General features: G+C 37.5%; 1 protein-coding gene across 1 annotated transcript in view; it reads right to left on the bottom strand.

Annotated features, from left to right (window-relative positions):
* The window catches only part of USP10 (ubiquitin specific peptidase 10), a 51,427-nt gene that overhangs the window by 7,109 nt on the left and 24,566 nt on the right, over window positions 1-19,752 (bottom strand). The window contains exons 4-10 of the mRNA XM_058813367.1: window positions 15,652-16,662; window positions 10,143-10,234; window positions 8,551-8,660; window positions 8,054-8,109; window positions 6,780-6,883; window positions 5,981-6,080; window positions 2,757-2,937 (exon numbers count right to left, since the gene is read on the bottom strand). Of these exons, the coding sequence (XP_058669350.1) occupies window positions 2,757-2,937; window positions 5,981-6,080; window positions 6,780-6,883; window positions 8,054-8,109; window positions 8,551-8,660; window positions 10,143-10,234; window positions 15,652-16,662 (1,654 nt within the window). The remainder of the gene's footprint in view (window positions 1-2,756; window positions 2,938-5,980; window positions 6,081-6,779; window positions 6,884-8,053; window positions 8,110-8,550; window positions 8,661-10,142; window positions 10,235-15,651; window positions 16,663-19,752) is intronic.

Raw genomic sequence — 19,752 nt, 5'->3', positions numbered from 1 at the left:
CCCATTGGATTTTTCCAGTTCCTGAAGCTTCCATTTAGTGGAATTCTACTGGCAGTTTTATATTCAGCCCTTCCTATCTCCACCCCTGAGGATGAAGCTTTCCCACATCCCAGGGGATGCTGTTCCTGTGGTGTGAAGGATAAATAAAGTGGATGTGGTGCCAGCAGATGTTGGATTGGATCTTGTGCTTCAGCTGCTCAGTGCAATGTTTTCCCTTTTTCCAGTATTACCTTTGTTTTATTTCATTTTTATGGACTTGTACAGAAAACTGCCATCATCTCTGTATTTTTAATATAAAACCGATGGAATTATGTAGATATCTAAACAATAGTGATAAATTCTGGTAAATACACCTGGGGTATTAACAGCACCTTGGGTATGTGAACCATTGATGCAGGATTCCATCAATACCTACAAACATCTGTCTGCCAAATTCTATGGAAAATATCATTTTATTTACCAGCTGTCTGGCTCAAAACCCAGAAGAATAAATAATTTCAGAGCATTTCCAAGGCAGAAGGCACTAGCCCACATTATTCACACTTCTAGACTCAATATCTGGCAACACAGAGAGTCAAACACCAGCAATTAAGTGTCTGTCTCCAATTTAAAAATAATTCTTCTAGTCTAGCAGTTTTGTTTTGCTGTGTGTTTTTAGCAAGTGTTTACTTTGCTTTCATTTTAAATTATACATTTCTCCAAACAAGTCAGGAGGCTTCCTTTCCAAAAAACATTCAGATTCTCCTTTCTGCCTTTGTCTGGTATCAGACCTGCACAGAAGTGATATGCCCATTCTTTTCATTCCAGTAACATCTTGTAACAATTTACATTTTTCCAGACTTCTTTTGCCTTTAACATTTCTTTACTATTAACCACAGCTTTCTCTGGGACACAGGCAGGGTCTGAAAAACCTAAAATTCACAAGTTTTATGTTTGAATTCATTGTTTTACTGTCAAGATAAAACAATGTGAATCTCAGTCTCTTTCAGTATCCTTAGTTATAACATGAGATTCCTCAAAGGTCATAAAAATAGGCAAAAACTCTTGAAATTGAAGTCCTTTTCCTTTTCTGAATTCCATGCAATTCAAGGCTCGGGATCTCACAACAGATTTTGCACTTAAGACATTTTCAAAGATGTCTTAAATCTTAAAGATAAAACAATGTGAATCTCATTCTCTCTCAGTATCCTTAGTTATAACATGAGATTCCTCAAAGGTCATAAAAATAGGCAAAAACTCCTAAAATTAGGGAAAGTCTTTTTCCACATGCAATTCAAGGCTCGGGATCTCACAACAGACTTTTAATTTATCACATTTTCAATGATGTCTTAAATCTTAAAGATAAAAAAATGTGAATCTCATTCTCTCTCAGTATCCTTAGTTATAACATGAGATTCCTCAAAGGCCATAAAAATAGGCAAAAACTCCTAAAATTAGGGAAGTCCTTTTCCTTTGCTGAATTCCATGCAATTCAAGGCTCAGGATGTCACAACAGACTTTTCATTTAAGACATTTTCAAAGATGTCTTAAATCTTAAACAATGTGAATCTCATTCTCTCTCAGTATCCTTAGTTATGAGATTCCTCAAAGGTCATAAAAATAGGCAAAAACTCCTAAAATTAGGGAAAGTCTTTTTCCACATGCAATTCAGGGCTTAGGATCTCACAACAGACTTTTCATTTAAGACATTTTCAAAGATGTCTTAAATCTTAAAGATAAAACAATGTGAATCTCATTCTCTCTCAGTATCTTTAGTTATAACATGAGATGAGATTCCTCAAAGGCCATAAAAATAGGCAAAAACTCCTAAAATTAGGGAAAGTCTTTTAGGGAAAGACTCCTAAAATTAGGGAAGTCCTTTTCCTTTGCTGAATTCCATGCAATTCAGGGCTTGGGATCTCACAACAGACTTTTCATTTAAGACATTTTCAAAGATGTCTTAAATCTTAAACAATGTGAATCTCATTCTCTCTCAGTATCCTTAGTTATAACATGAGATTCCTCAAAGGTCATAAAAATAGGTAAAAACTCCTGAAATTAGGGAAAGTCTTTTTCCACATGCAACTCAGGGCTTGGGATCTCACAACAGACTTTTCATTTAAGACATTTTCAAAGATGTCTTAGATCTTAAAGATAAAAAAATGTGAATCTTATTCTCTCTCAGTATCCTTAGTTATGAGATTCCTCAAAGGTCATAAAAATAGGCAAAAACTCCTAAAATTAGGGAAAGTCTTTTTCCACATGCAATTCAAGGCTCGGGATCTCACAACAGACTTTTAATTTATCACATTTTCAATGATGTCTTAAATCTTAAAGATAAAAAAATGTGAATCTCATTCTCTCTCAGTATCCTTAGTTATAACATGAGATTCCTCAAAGGCCATAAAAATAGGCAAAAACTCCTAAAATTAGGGAAAGTCTTTTTCCACATGCAATTCAGGGCTTAGGATCTCACAACAGACTTTTCATTTAAGACATTTTCAAAGATGTCTTAAATTTTATACAACGTGAATCTCATTCTCTCTCAGTATCCTTAGTTATAACATGAGATTCCTCAAAGGTCATAAAAATAGGTAAAAACTCCTAAAATTAGGGAAAGTCTTTTAGGGAAAGACTCCTAAAATTAGGGAAGTCCTTTTCCTTTGCTGAATTCCATGCAATTCAGGGCTCGGGATCTCACAACAGACTTTTCATTTAAGACATTTTCAAAGTTTCAACCACTTCAAGTCAAGAACTTGTAGGAATAAGCACTGTACCTTATGTGACCCCCAAAAATGTCAGTGATTGGGGTCTGCACAAAGTCAGCCTGGCGAGTGACGGAGGATTTGTTGCGGGGTCCCACCTGCTCCCACTCGTCGTCGCTGCCCTCGCCCGGCTCCTCCTGCTCCTCCTCCCTGGGGACGCTCTGGGCCTCGGGGCCGTTGGACACCGACACCTCTGCAGCGAGCAGGGCAAACACAGGGTCAGACACACTGACAGATAGAGAGCCAGGCAGATAAGGGATTTGAAAAGTAAAAAACTCAATAAAAACAACAGAAAACCCAATAGGAATAATTGAGGATAACGCGTCTTCAAAAATCCCCCCAAAAATTCCCCAAAAATTCTATTAAAACCCCCTAAAAACACCATGAAAAATCCTACTAAATCCTATTCAAAATCCCCTAAAATTTTTTCTTAAATTTCTAAAAGGTCTCCCAAAAATTGTTAAAATTCATTAAGTAAGTCCAAAAAGTCTCCAAAAATCAACTAAAAATTCCCAAAAAAACTCCCAATAAGTCCCCAAAAATCCCCAATAAATCCCATAAAAATCTTAATAAATCCCATTAAAAATCCCCTAAAAAAATCCCCTAAAATTTTTTCTTAAATTTCTAAAAGGTCTCCCAAAAATTGTTAAAATTCATTAAGTAAGTCCAAAAAGTCTCCAAAAATCAACTAAAAATTCCCAAAAAAACTCCCAATAAGTCCCCAAAAATCCCCAATAAATCCCATAAAAATCTTAATAAATCCCATTAAAAATCCCCTAAAAAATCCCCCAAAATTTTTTCTTAAATTTCTAAAAGGTCTCCCAAAAATTGTTAAAATTCATTAAGTAAGTCCAAAAAGTCTCCAAAAATCAACTAAAAATTCCCAAAAAAACTCCCAATAAGTCCCCAAAAATCCCCAATAAATCCCATAAAAATCTTAATAAATCCCATTAAAAATCCCCTAAAAAAATCCCCTAAATTTTTTTCTAAAATTTCTAAAAGGTCTCCCAAAAATTGTTAAAATTCATTAAGTAAGTCCAAAAAGTCTCTAAAAATCAACTAAAAATTCCCAAAAAAACTCCCAATAAGTCCCCAAAAATCCCCAATAAATCCCATAAAAATCTTAATAAATCCCATTAAAAATCCCTAAAAAGTCTCCTAAAATTTTTTTAAATTACTAAAAAATCTCCCAAAAATTGCTAAAAATTCACAAAAAAAATCCCACGTCCCCTAAAAATTTACCAGAAAAATCCCAATAAATCCCTAAAAATTCGCCCAAAAAATGCCCCAAAACCTCTGAAGAATCCCTAAAAAAATCCCCTAAAAGTTTTTTAATTACTAAAAAATCTCCCAAAAATTGCTAAAAATTCACTAAAAAATCCCAAGAAGTCCCCAGAAAACTCCCAATAAATCTCTAAAAATTCCCCCAAAAAATAGCCAAAAATCCTCCAAAATTGCTAAAAATTCACCAAAAAAATCCCAAAAAGTCCCTTAAAAATTCCCAAAAAACGCCAATAAATCCCTAAAAATTCCCCAAAAAATGTCCCAAAATCCCTAAAGAATCCGTAAAAGAATCCCCTAAAATTTTTTTAAATTACTAAAAAATACTCCCAAAAATTGCTAAAAATTCACCAAAAAAATCCCAAGAAGTCCCCTAAAATTCACCCAAAAAATCCCAATAAATCCCTATAAATTCCCCCCAAAATGCCCCAAAGCCTCTAAAGAATCCCTAAAAAAATCCCCTAAAAGTTTTTTTAATTACCAAAAAATCTCCCAAAAATTCTTAAAAATTCACTAAAAAATCCCAGAAAGTCCCCAAAAATCCCTTAAAAATTCCCAAAAAACTCCCAATAAATCATATAAAAATCTTAATAAATCCCATTAAAAATCCCTAAAAAGTTCCCTAAAAGTTTTTTTTAATTACAAAAAAATCTCCCAAAATTGTTTAAAATTCACTAAAAAATCACCAAAAAAATCCCTTAAAAATCCTAAAAAATCCCACAAAAATCTCAATAAATCCCATTAAAAATCCCCCAAAAATTTTTTAATCACCAAAAATTCTCCCAGAAATTGCTAAAATTCACTAAAAAATCCCCAAAAGGTCCCTTAAAAATTTCTAAAAAATCCAAATAAATCCCTAAAAAATCCCTAAATAATTCTCAGTAAATCACATAGAAAACCCCCAAAATTGCATAATCGTTTTAATTATTTTTTTTTTAATTTAAAAAAGAACAAGCATATTCCAGCTTTGCTCCCTGCATGACACACCCATGTGTTAACAGAAGGCAGCTCACTGATGACTGTATGTAAATAACAAATTTGATATATTTTTAGTAGTAAACTTAAGTGGTAGAAAATTAGAAAGCCAAGTGTTATTCTGGCAGCAGAATTATGCCATTATTAAATCCAACTCCTTTTCTGCACAGGTATTTTACAGGGAAGCCAAGGCTCAGCAAATATTTTTTCAGCCTGTGCCAAATTCAGGTTATGAACTGCACAGAGCTAAGGAACAAAATATGGCATGATTTTATATCCTCAAAAATTTACCCTGCTAAAGAGAAAATGGGTGACTGTGAATTGGTGATCTGAATTCTTACTTGGCTATGGCTTGCAGGATTTTATTTGTAAAGGGGGTTCAAGCTAAAGCCTCTATAAATAAACTAAAATGACATTTTACTCAGCATATAAATTTTAGTAATTCTTTCAAAGCAAATTCTCCAACTTTGTCAGTAGGAATTTCCATATAATTTACTATGTTGGTTTGTATTAGTAGAAAAAAAAATCTTAACAGTTGGTTTATAGATCAGTGTAAAAGACACTGATGTACTTCTGAACTCCCATGGAGTCAAAAATCACTGACACTGCATGAGTTATAAATGATAGCACTGATCCTGGAGTTAGCCCCAAATAATGCTCAGCTGGGCTCAGGAAAATGTGTAATATTGAGTTTTGTTGTTTAGGAGAAAGGGATGTGATTTACAATTCAGAGTACTGACAGAGCCATGATGCCTTTCCAGAAACCCAGTAACTGCTCAGATCATTCATAAACTGGGCAGAATGGACTCTCTGTATCCAGATTTTACCAAAATATTATTTGCTTATGTCCAAATCCTCTAAAACATGATATTCTATCCCTATCTCAACCTCTACTCCAAGCACTACTCTATTATGGAATCACCCAAAACACCAACATTTGAAATTAATTGTTTGCTATTAAAGAAAAAAAATCCACTAACTTTCATTATGTGGAGAGAGAAGTTTCTTGAGGGTCAGCATTTCTTCATGTAGTCCATTGAGGATAAATCCCAAGTATTCTTCAGCATCCTCTTGCCTGCCCTGAACAAAAATTTTTTTTTCAATTAATTCTATGATATTTTCATGGTTTCCTTTTAACAGAAGGTTCATGACACTGAACAAATCCAGCATTGTCCTACTAATTTAGCAACTACTCAGTCTAAAGTTATGTCAAATAAAGTTTAAATTTTATTATAAGACAAACTCTTTTTTTACCCAGTTAAGCAGTAAATACACACATCAGTTCTACAATGGCTTCAAGAATTCTGCATTTTTCTCCATACAAATTCCATTCACTGTGTGAACTGGAATTTTTTTCTCTCCATTTCTTTTACAGCCACTCTTAAAAGTTGCTGTCAAGCCAAGGCCAAATCAAAGAATGGTTTGAATTATTATCTTTTCTTTCTATTGAAGTTAAACCTGACCTTCAGTCTTAGCTGAATTCCCCATAAAAATGAACAACTGCTCATTTCTTAAATGTAAATCAATTGGTAACTCCATTATAAAAAGAGATATTCTATTCCAACACTAATTTTTCTATTATTCTGACATATCAAACTGCCAGACCTGTAATTAAGATTTTCCTGTAATTCAGGTCCCAAGACAGTTGAGCCTCATTAATGAGCTCTCAGTGAGCTGGTTTTAGTGGCATTTGAGCAGAATCTGAGGTTTTTTGCAGAGTTTTAAGGTCTGGGACTGCCCTGCAATGCAGTGGCACCAGTCAAGGATTTGAAGTCTCACCTTTTCTGACAGACTTGACTTTATAACTGTCAAGAGCCTGTAAATGTAGGTTGGTTCAAAGGCAGCTCCTGGTCGGATGTCTCTCACTATTTTATCACCTAAAGCTGCAAGGTGAAAGAGAAATCATGTAAGTAATAATAAATAAAAGGGATTTTTTACATTATAGCTTAATAGTCTCTTCACACATCACTAGTTTTGGAGTCCAGCACTTTTTTACTAATGGTTTAATTTGGAGTTTTGAGGTCAGAAGTTACAAGACACAACCTTCACTGCTTTAAAACATATCACCCTGCATAAACTCACAGACAGGAAAAGTTCTGAGATTAACAAGAATATCAACAGCCATCATAAAAGAACACTTTTAGTGCTATTTGCATTTTTGCATTTCTTTTGAAGAACACATCCTTAAACCTTCTGTGAATCTGCATTTCTAACAGATCCCTTTTGCTCACTGCAGAATAAAAACCCCAAGAACAGCCTGACAAAATGTTCCACTAATGGCAATACAAGGCCTCAGAACTGTACTTGAAAACTACACAAGAAAATGACCTACAAGTAAAATAAGTTGCATAAGCCAGTAAGATTTGTTTCACAGAAAGAAACCACAGAAATGTCTGAACTGTTTGGAAATCACTGGAACAACCAGCTCCTCCTGATATTTCCTTATCATGTTACATAAAGAATAGTTTCAGGAATGTGCTTGTTTCTACAAGTTTGCAATACAACAGACTTGGCTTAAAATGAAGATTAAACAACTGAAACCTTTAAGATCATTTATTTGCATCAAAAAATATGCTATTCCTCACTTCATAATCAGCACTGAGCCTAAATATGTATAAATAAATATGTATTAGGAGAAATCAGATCTGTCTGAAGTTTTCCCACTGGAATCAGAAGCCAGGATAATATTTCTGCAGGCAATCTCCAAGTGCTTAAGGGACCTGTTCTGGGCACATTTTGTTCCAAATCAGTGATTGTTCAGAATTTAGGGAGCAGAACTGAGCAATCTGATAAACAAACAGCTGGCACTATGGAAGGAAGGAAGTGAAGGAAAATGCAGGGAGTATCAAGTGATTTTCTTAGAAAGGGCATTTTCTTAGAAGGCATCTTTAAATTAAGTGAACCTTCAACAAAAACTGTTCCTATTGCACTTCTACACTTGGGTCCACCAAAGAGAAGGAAAAAATCCAAGGTGCAACACCCCCCTCATGCAGATCTTTACCCCAAAGGCTTCTCCCCATCATTTTCTGCTTTGTGCCCCTGCTCCCACTCACCTTGCTTTGCTTTAGGAGGCACAGGCATATTAGTGAACTCATTCATTAAACGAACACTGAAACAGAAGGGAAGCAACTGGACATGAGCAGCAATTTAACACTTAGAGGAACAAATAATAAAATTAGAACATTGCCACTCTGACTGCCAAAACAAAACAAAATCCAAGAATATCACGGAAATCTGGGTAAAGCTCAGACATAAAAATCCACCTGATCATTGCAGTGAAACCCAGGTGTTGGCCTGGTCCTTGTACCTCCCACAGTTCAATTTTGCACATTAAACATTTCACAAAACTGATACTCCCAACGCAACAGGAATTCTCTTCCTTGACAATCCAAGCACTTGTAAAACACCAAGTTCTTTATAAAAGTGTCACCCAAAAACACATGAAAAACTTCTGGCCACAGATCAGCTTCTATCAACAGCCATTGTTAGGTATTTCTGAAGGAGTTCAGCCACATCCCAGAGTTTGATTCCTTTTTCCCAAGCTACTTACAAACTGTCTAGCATTGGTGTGGAGGTGCACGGCCTCTGCGATTTGGAATACATTGGAATGGACTTCATTAAATGATACATTGGAGGGCAAGCAACCAAGGCTTGCAGGGTCTATGCAGTGGCATTAAGGAAATATGCAGGAAATGGCATCTGTGTACCAACCAAATATTCAATTAGATGCAAAACAGTAAAAATGCAGCTCTGTTTTCCCTATGAAGTAGATCAATCCAAGAATTTAACTGGAAAAGAGGATGAAGCTTTATCACAACATTAACCAACATACAGAAATTGTATTTAAAAAAACCCCAGCATCGTGGAACATGCAGTGATTTCACTGATATTTTAATCATGGCAAAAACTTGAATTCATGGCAAAGGAAACTTAATCCAGGAGGAGGAGAGGAAAAGAACTTTCATAGGAAGGACTTTAGAGAATTAACCATTAGAAAACTGGCAGGAGATAACCTGGAACACATTTTCTGAGAAGAATGGAAGAAATCAGCTGAAACTTAAAGGTGCTGATTCACCCCTGCAACCAAAGCAAAACCTGCTGAGATGTGAGACATTCTGCACTGCAAAGGGTCAGGAGCAACCTGGAAAACTCCAGATATGCTGGAAGAATAATAATCTAAAAAGATCATAATTTGGTGAGAGCAGTGAACAGAAGAAATGCACTAAAACTGGAGGGAAAGGGAAATGACAAAATAAGGCATTGCTCTCAACAGCTGAAGAGAGATTAATTTGATCCCCTACAATGTGCAAAAACCAATGTAAAACCTCAAGGCTGAAAAACTGGGAACTAATATATATAGTGTATATAACCAAATGTGCAGAACTGATTATGTAAGATAAAAGCTTTATTTAAGGCACAGTTGTTGGCCTAGAAATGGTTCATTAGGATCTGCCATGATCAGTCTTGAAATTGGTGTTAACATTTTTCACTAGCAGTACCAGCACTGGAAGTATCCCAAGTGTCACCTTGCTGACATGGGAGACAATTTTTCTTAATTATTAATAGTTTTTTATCAATATCATAATATACCATAGAGGGAAGGTGCTTTCTGTTCCTCAGGGTAAAAGTTATTTTCACAGGGGAATACAACTCCAATTCATTAAGAGCAAACTCATCTTCCATATGGAAGATTGTAGTAGGATTAATTTAGATTAAATGCTGATTGACACAGATGAGACAACAGTGACAACCTGCTTAGCACCAACCCAAATGATCCACTTAAAACTGCAAAACAAAGCCCAAGTGCAAAAGAGAAATAACCATTTAAATGGATGCACAGAATCAAGGGGAAACACTGCTGGAAATCACCAGGGTTTCAGTCAGAAGTTACCCTTCTGAAATATTTTGACACAGGTAACAAACTGCAAACAGGATTGCAGGGGAACCCTGCACACCAGGCTCAATGATCCAAAATCCCCCTGCATTTCTGGCTGCTACACTTCAACATTTTAACCACAGCAGCAGGACCTGGGAAAACAAAACACCTTTATAAAATACTCACCAGAACAATCCAAAACAACTCTGACAGATATAATATAAAAATATCAATTAAGAGCATTAATTTTTCCCAGAGAAGGATACAGCATTGATGTAGCACCAGTTTCCTTTGTTGATCAGCCCTCGGGGTTGCAAAGACACTGGTTTATGTATTAGTCTTACATTTTCCAGTATTTCTGCAGAATGAGAAACAGTAAATTGAGCATCAACATCACACAAATATCTGCTGCAGCATTACACAGAAATTCAAACCAATGAGGAAGATTCCCAGAAGCTCCAGCAGATGATTTCCACTCCATTTACCCACTGCTCACACTCCAAACCAGACGATTTTCTTCCACTGAAGATCCTGGGATTCAGATCAGGAGATGCTGACACAAAACTGATCATTCCAAAGCAAGATCTATTGATTTGGGTGTTTGTTTCCCTAAATCCAGATAATTTATTTATATTGCTACATAGATACATACACAGATATAAAATGCAATCAGCTGGAATCATTTGTCACCAGCTTTATGAAGTATTTCCCACATTTTCCTGCTTTGAAGAGGGGTGAAGTCAGTGCAGCAGTCTCAGTTCAGAAGTTTCACCAAGCTCACAACAAAATCATCTCAGTGCAAAGACACAGACTGGTGTGCTCTGCTCTTCAGAACACACAGTTTTATTTAACACTTCCAAAATCTATGAGATAACAGCCTTACATAATGTAATTCCTGCTCTTTCCTGCTTTCAAAACCCAAGCTGAAAACTTAGAAACCACTGCACATTAGTCTGTCCCAGTTATGAAACCAAGAAAAACAAAAGGAGCTTTTCCAGGAATCCTGACCTGTTATTTAGAAACCTAAATAAGAACTGTTCAAAGAAAATATTGGAGCTCATAAACTTTAAACGTGCAAAATTAGGTGTATACAAGACAAAATACGAACTGTAAGTAAATACAGCAATTGTGTACCAGAGGGGTGAGTTTTTTTATAATAAATGTGAGGAGCTCTAAAGGTTTTACATGCTATAACCTGAAAGAATTTGAGCTGTTCACTACAGGACTAAAAAGATAAAATAACATGATGTAGGTACAAAAGTAGAGGTACAAAGCTGAAAGCAAGCAGAGGAGATGGCAGAACTGCAAGCAAAATCCACATCCTTCTGCTGCCAAGCTATCTCCCTATCTATCTATAAGATGATATTTCCTGCAGATAACATCAGTTCTAAGCAAACAAAATTGACAAAAAAATAAAGTTTCATTCCCTTGTCCATTACATAAAGAACGTGCCACCTGAAAGAGCAGACAGCAAAGAAATGTAAAGTGGAAGATGAGGTAGCACAGATGCAGAGTAAGATTCTTTTCTAGTGAAGGCTAAAATATGTTATTAAATTACTGCTCAAGTGCTTCAGAATGTATTGTCAGAGCAGCAACATTTGAACTGTGTTCACACACAATATTTCTGTTAACATAATTCATCATTGTTGAAAATAAGGATAAAAGTAACAGGAAAAGTTCTATTTTTTGTGTCTATCAATAACTTTTTACATTAACTCTTTTCTTCCCCGTTTTTGCATCATGCTCAATAAAGGCATTAAGAGGACCTTTAGCATCCTCTTGTGGTCACAAAGCTGCTCTGGGAACAGGCTCCAGTGCCATTGCTGGAGTTTTGTTTCTTTTAACAAAGACCTGGGTTTGTCTACAGCAATTACATCCAACAGCACATTTCCAGCTCACATTAACACACAGTAACTAAAGAACTTTTACAAATGTATCAGAAGAAAAACAGACGACTGGGAGAAAATCTTAACATTTCAAAACCTGTTGGAAAGCTCATGCCATCACCCAGAAAACTTATTTCTTTTGGAGGGTACTGATTTGTGAAATGTTCAGATATTTCTGTTGGCAAACAGAAAGCATTTAGCTGAAGTTCATCCATTGGGTTTCGTTATTACAATTACCTCTCACATTTTTCTTTAGCAAGGTGATTTCCTAACAAAGCAAATCCAGAGTTTAAGGCAAGAGGAGCCCCGTGGATGTGGTGTCCATGCTGAAGAGATAAAGGTGCTTACAAGTCAGGAACTGAACTCTTGGCTTAAGGCCCTGATTTAGAGAATATTGTCTCTGCCACTGATCTTTCCTCAGATCTGGACAAGGCCTAAAAAATCCCAGGACAACATTGCTGGATGTCCCTAAACAAAAACATTTCCTGTAAGAAACAAGTCTGAATGTACAAAAGGCTGCCTTTCTGAAGATTATAAAACCCCCAGATCCTGGATGTCTCCACAACTCCTTGCTCTAGCATCTACCTACCTTTACAATGAGAAAGAAATCTTCTACTATATATTGGAACACCTTTCTTTCAATCTGAATTAATTTAATTTTATCACTAGCCTTGGCAGAAGTGATCTTCTTCACTTTATGAATCACCATCTTCTTGATGAATTTGTTTTGTAAATTTGGATTTACAACCACGGTCATGCCAACAATATCATCCGACACAAATTAACTCTGAATATTTCATGTTTGCCTACATGGTTTTTAAATCTTATTTCCATTTTTGCTGCTGCACCATGAAATTTTCCTTCAGAAGGAAAGCCCATTGCATCAAGTCCTCCACAGCAGAATTTGTTATTTTCCATGTTTTCCATGTAAATTGGTATTAACACACACAGGGAAAAAAACCTTTGTTTTCTTCAGGTGTACTAAAGACACTCATCAATTCCCTAGAACTTCCAGATCTTTTTGTCTAATATGTCCACCATTAGTTCTTCACATTGTACTCTCATTTGGTTTGGTGTTCTGGTGTCTCCCACACTTGTATTTATTGGATTCCCTTCCTTCTAATTTAAAATCATTCCAGATTTAGTCAGATCTTAAAAGTTTCTGTTCTTTGATTCACCTGAAATCCTGCCTGTTGTAAACAGATTTTATGGGCACTGTTACCTCCATGACCCACAATAAAAACACTGCAAGAAAACATGATTCAGAAAATAGGAAAAATTGCAGTAAGAGAATCTAAACCAAAGATCACCAAGAATAGTTAAAAGGCTACTCAGAGAATTGATATTTTCCCAATCACTTATTTCCTACACTATGTAAGGCATTATTAATTATCAGGTTATAATTGTAGGGGATCAGCTGTGAAATGTGGCAAGTAAAGCCCTGAAGAGTCGTATTTTTCACCAATATAATTTATGACCTTACTATCCCATAGATATTAATTATTAAAATGTTTGTCCTAGCATCTAAATTAGGCTGTGGTGCATAATTACTGCACTTGTCTCTTTCTGTACCTGCACAGCAGATGCATCTTGGGCACTTGCTAAAATTACCTCTCCTGCCTTTGTTTCTCATCAAGATTAACATGAAATTTGTCTGTTCTATTTATTTTCTAGTCCTGATCATCTCCTTACCTTGTGTATCTTCTGTCTTTGAGACTAAAGGAACCACAGATCTCTGCAGGCTGAATTAAGCAGCATTAAATGATCTTCAGGGTGCCTGTGAATCATTAACCTCCCTTGTAATAACTGCTGAAATTGAAGTACAAACCAACAATTTGTCCCTGGAAAAACAACTCCTCTTCTTGTGTTCTAAATAAAAACTGTGCAGAAGGACCTTGGCACTCCAGCACTGGGTTGTTTGTTAATTTGATTTGTTAATTTTGCCTGCTAATTCAGGTGTAGAGTTTATTACCTGTGTCCAGCACCCCATAAAACTTGTGGTAAAAATTTCATTCCCATTGGAATGAGCTGAAGTTGCTGAATTCCCAACAAACCCAACAGGGGGATCTCAACTCAGCCACAGGGAAAGCAAGGAACACACCTGACAAACACACAGAGCCTCTCACAGTGATGATGACTGAGGCAGGAGATTTGAAATTAATTATCTACAGAACACAGCAATGACCTGTCTGGAAAGCATGAACTGAAGTTCTCATAGCACATTTTTGAGTGTGGGAGGATGAAAAAAGCACTCAGGTACCTGTTTTTCGAGTACATATAAAGAAAATAAAGAAAAACACCTTTTTCCACAGAGCAGAGCACTGATCACATGGCATTCAGGTCTTCAAGTAAACATTTTACACCAAAACCAGCAGCATCTGAATTACAGGAATTGCAGCAATAATTCCTACCTAAATCAGCTACAATGAGCTGATGAATTCCTTTTATCTACACTCAGATTATTCCTCTGCCCAAAGAGCAAGCAAATAGTGACGGTGTAGAAGAAAACTGGGTAAAAGTTACATTTGTGTTTTACTACAGTGAAGACAGAATAAAAAGCTCTGCTCCCACCTGGTGGCAAAAAACAGTACAGAAGCAGTGAAAGTCTAGAAAGTTAACTTACTGCTGGAACAACATGGACAAGAGAAAAAAACTTTTTCCATTCATGGCAAGCAATCCTAGCTTTATGATGGTCACAAAAGAGTTTTAAATTAAAAATCATTACCAAATGATAGCTTCAGATTTTAAGACAACCTTCCCCATATGGGTTCATAGAGACTGTAATCACCTGCTTTTCTATATATATATTGTTGTAATACAGTGTTTGTGATATCTCAGTGGAAAATACACTGAAATATAAATTATTCTGACAGCTCACAACAGACAAATCTCAGTACTGAAACCATTGCAGAGTAAGGGGGAGGAGAGGCAGCACACAGCTATGGGCACTCTGGACATCAGCTCAGGTCAGCTTCTGCTCAGAGTGCAAACCTGACTTGAAGCTGTCACTTTCAAAGCAGCATTGCACCTGTAAATTAGCTTGTAGTATAAACAGCAGGACTCTGCACAAAGCCATCTCACACAGTGACCACTTCACAGATTTAAAATAATTACTTTGGTTCCAACACTGTTGAGTCAGTGACACAAAATGCACCCAAGCTGGGAGAACTTCACCATTTCTGGCTGAATCTGCACAACCAGCCTCCTGCAGCTTCTAGCATTTCCCATTAAGAGCACAAATATGACAAGACCAAGTGTCAAAGCTTTTGTATCACTCATTCCCTGTCCTGATGTCCCCTCTGGACAACTCCTGAGGGTTATTCCTGAACTGGGAACAGCACGTATTGGTTATGGATAAAGCAATACTGTTTGTAATGGTTAAACTGGAAGGAGAGACCCCTCAAGAAGCATTTTAGTAAATATAGTTATTTTCTGAATTGAAATTTCTGAAGAAAGACCTATGTAGCCATTACATTTCAACTGCTGTTTAGTGCCCAGGAATTTCAGCTACTTTGGTATAAATACAGTAATACTCTTCTTGCAATGGAATACCACAAAATTGTAAATATTGGATAATGTAACACACCATTTTCATACAAGCCTAACATACTCTCATTTTTGTAACAGCACACAGCCCATTTGAAACCACAGATCACTTCCACAGACTGTTTGACAAGTTGTTTGACAAGCAGCAATAGTTTCCCTGTACCTGGGATAATGACATGGCAATGCCTGCTTGGAATGTTTACTCAGGGGGATACAAACTGGCTAATTCAAATGCAGTGTTTGAACAGCCAGCTCATTACCAGAGCAACGTCCTCTATCAATTCTGCACACTCCAGAGCTAACACCCTTGCAGTGTAACATCCACTCGTGTGTGTAACTATACCTGCAATCTTTATGGCTACGGGATCCTCTGAAACTGGAACAGGTCCCTCTTTGACTTCAACCTGTTTTTCAGGGACCAGAGGAGATGTGGCAGGAGGGGTATACTTAGTCTCAACATAGACCACAGATGTGGAAGCAGAGGGCTTGGAATTGTGAAAAAGACTAGCCCACGACTTTGCAGGCTGATTAACAGGGACAGACCCTGCAAGCGGGACCGTCGCCTCAGTAGTAGGTGAAGCTTCCTCAGGCTTAGCTTGGTCTGAGTCAGAGCTTTCCACAGTGTGCAATTCTACCCCATTGGCAGCCGTGTCCTCACCAGAGGAGGATTCAAGTGTTTGTCCATTAGTAACGCCCAGAGTTTCAGTAGTATCAGTACCAGCATAGGCCTGTACAACAGCTGTCCTTAGGGGGCTCTCTCTGACGGCCTCCGGGGGGAGGCAGAACTGTTCCGAGTGAGCCAGGCGGCAAAGCTCGGCCTGCCCGCCAGTCCTGCCCCCGGGGCCGGCCTCGGCACACGCAGCTCCGGCCAGGAAATCCACGGAGCTGCCGGGGCTGCTGCAAGTCCTCGGCGTGGCCAGCGAGGGGAGGTCCCCGGGCAGCTCCGTGTCCTCGGCGCCGCCGAGTCCCGCGGCCGAGGCGTGGCCGTTCACCAGCGCCTCGGGGGCGGCCACGCCGTCAGGGACATCTTCCAGGTAACTGTAGTACCCAGGGGGTCTTTTCTTCTTCTTCTTGCGCTCCCTCTGCCCCAGGCCCCCAGCCAAGGCGTCGTTTTCGGCGTTGGAGCCGCTGTCCAGAGCCAGGGTGGGGTCACTGAACTGGCAGTCAATGGAGTTGTAGTTGGCGTCGCTGAGAGCATCATCTGGGCTTTTCTGAGCGGGGGCACAGCTGAGAATGAATTCTGGAGCCTGAGGGTTCAGAGTACTCGAAATGCTGTAGTCGGTGTTGTTCAGGACAGATGACTGAGTCTCGATAACTTCATTAACACCAAATTCTATTCTCTGATACTCTTCCCCTGGACAAGAGAAAGCAGATCTCAGTCAGAGAATCGCATTGAATCTAAAAGCTACAAAAGCAAGAAAAACACTCTCCTACTTTGCTGTAACTGAGAAAACAAAGTACACTCCCCAAACAAAAGGAATTCTCATTCTCAACCATGACAATTTTCAAAAGATCATTTTCTTAAAGATAGCAGAGCATGATTCAGGTTTCCTTAACCAGAGTTATGTAATTTCCAAATCACTGTAGAATCCTGCATATAATCCCAATTAAATTCCCCTCATAAGAAATCTATTAAAATCCAAGGTCTATAGGAATAATCTGTATTAAATAATTACTGGATAATTGCCTGTGAAATACGGTGTAACACTTAATTCCATGCTTTTTTCAAGCCAGTCTGTTCAACTGACAACTACAAAATCCAAGCCTTTTCCTTTTTAACATTTCCATATGTGAGGTTTGCTTTTTGAGGGGCTGGGTTTGGTTCTTCTGGCAGGATTTACCACAACCAAACATAACTGAAAAATATAATTTATTAATTGCATGGCACACTGCAATTAAAGCTTTTGAGCCTCCAAGCTCATTTCTAACTTCAATAATTTTTTCACAATTAAATGTATTACCATGTGAGAGTAATGATATACATGAATCCAGGATTTTATGACAAAATACAACACATACCTCAACATAAATCTGCATTCAACTCGTACACAGGAGTTGTACTGAAAAGTTATGAAAAGGGTTTTTCGTTTTATTGATTTATTTATTTGCCCTGGAACTAAATACTCTCATGGCAGGCTTCAGTATCACAAAATATTTTCAGCCACCATTTCTGCAATTTCCTGGAATTCATTTCTTGTTATAATGTATGTGTGCTAAGTGGTAACACTGAATACTTCACCTACAACTATTTCAGTAACTACTGAGTAAAGATATAAAATTAATGAAACAGTTTCAGGAATTTTGAAGGTAAGCTGACATTCTAAAGCTCTGCAGGCCTTTATGATATGTAGGCTACTGTTCCAAGGACATTACATTTTAATATTTTGTGTTTCCTCAACCATGGGGGCTCAAACACATTTCCAATTTTAAGACTTACTACAGAACCAAACAACATATTATTAACATATAGATATTAATTCCAAAGGAATTATGTGGATACAGCACTAAACTTTTCACATTTTGTGCCACTTACATTATGCATGACAACAACAAATACGTATTTGCAAGTACAGACTCACTAAAAATGAGGTGGATTGTTTTTTAAACACAACAAAAAGCAACCAACAGTTCCCAGAAAAGAAGTTATTCACACACCTAAGGAAAAAAATCCTCTGGGAAAACAATCTAGCAGGGAATATTTTGATATATGACTGTCAATATAAAAGTTTTGCAGTTCTGGATGTTCTCTAGAAAAATCTGCTAACAAATATTTTAGCTTTAAAAATGTGAAGGGAACAAGAATCTGCATTTTTTAATATCAGATGAAGAGTAACAAACATACAATGTGTGTTGATGTCTGACTTATCCATGCAATACCAACACATTATGATTTAATGAAAAATTAAAAAGATGCTAATTGCTTTTCTGCATTGATCTATTAATCTGACTATATGAGAAGAAAACAGGTCACATATCAACTTCAATCTTGCTGCCTGTCAGACTAAAGGAGACTTTTTAAGAATAAAAAAGGGTAAAAGTTCCACACACATCTGGTTTCTCTAAATCATCTTAGGAAGAGAGTGAATTTCAAATTTCTAATTTCCAGATTTCTAATTTTTCCCCTCCCCTCTCCCTGTGAGAAAACATTTTAACACCCTGTCTGCCATTCACCAACCACTTGTGCAGTCACTGAGGAGCCATCAGCACCCAGAAGAGAGGGCTGAAGCTCCTTTGTAAAACAGCAGCAGCCTGGAGCCAGGGAGGGGGAGCTGTGCCTGGTGGGCACTGGGTGCCCGGGGCTGGCAGTGCCCACACAGCTCCATCTGAGGGCAAATGCAAAGTTCTGGGGGCTTTAAGGGATACAAATCCACAACAAAACCATTCCTCATTAGCTCATCTGTTTATGGTTCTTTCTACCCTTTGTTACAACAGCACAAAGCACAGGTAATAATTGCTAACACCCGATATTCCTCCAACTTTGACAAAAATGAATTTCTGGGCACATTTCAAATCCCTACCACAAATAATTCATGACTACTTCTTTTCTAAAATCCAAGTTCAAGAAAATAGCAATTGCTTCAGAACAAAGACTGTGGTTTCCCTCCGTGGGTGAGTCAAGTCCATCAGAGGCCAAGGTGAAAGCTGTCACCTCTGGACCCCCGTCCTGCTCCTCTGTCCCCAGCAAGCTCCCAGCACTTGTGGGACCCAGAACTAACCTGGCAAAAAATATCATCTAAGGGAGCTTTTTTTCTAGTTTTGGTGAATTTATCAGTTTATTTTACACTCAGGGCTAGTGGGGAGCAGAAAACAGAACACATCCCTTACACAACATCATAGGCTGAAACCTTGCCAAGAGCAGAACTGATGTTGTAGCATTTAACAAACAAATTAGGAAGTTACAGCTGAGCAATTAATCTTTGTACCTTCCAGCAGGATTAGAGTAACAAATACCAGCAGCTACTGTACAGTTAGTCTGTGCAATGACTGCCAGAAGCTCATTTGCTGTAAGATTGTGTCAAGTTTATTTGAGAAAAATAGGAGGTAATATTTTTTTCTTATTTGTTTTGACTTTCCACTTTGCTTCAGGGCATCTTTGTTTCAATCTAGTTCACAGCTCTATTTCTGAATGGACTGAGACAGATCTCTGTGCCATGAACAACATGGCACACATATTGAAACAAGCACCAGCAGATGCTCCAAGGACAGTCTGTGTACAACCCCAAAATCTGTGAATGCACAGCACTAATTAGTGTGAACAGAGTTCTGCACATTAGAGTTTAAGCCATGATTTGATTACTCCTAGGAAGTGTTAACAGATCTTCTGATTCTGTAATAAAGTTAAACACTGAAGTACAGAAAAAATGAAGACTATGGGGAATGGTAACATGGTAAGTGTGTGTCATCATATAAAAATACAAATATTCTGCATGACCAAGCATTCCAG

Source organism: Ammospiza caudacuta, chromosome 13 (assembly GCF_027887145.1).
Source record: "Ammospiza caudacuta isolate bAmmCau1 chromosome 13, bAmmCau1.pri, whole genome shotgun sequence".
NCBI lineage: Eukaryota > Metazoa > Chordata > Aves > Passeriformes > Passerellidae > Ammospiza > Ammospiza caudacuta.
This window is presented reverse-complemented; position numbering and strand designations above follow the sequence as displayed.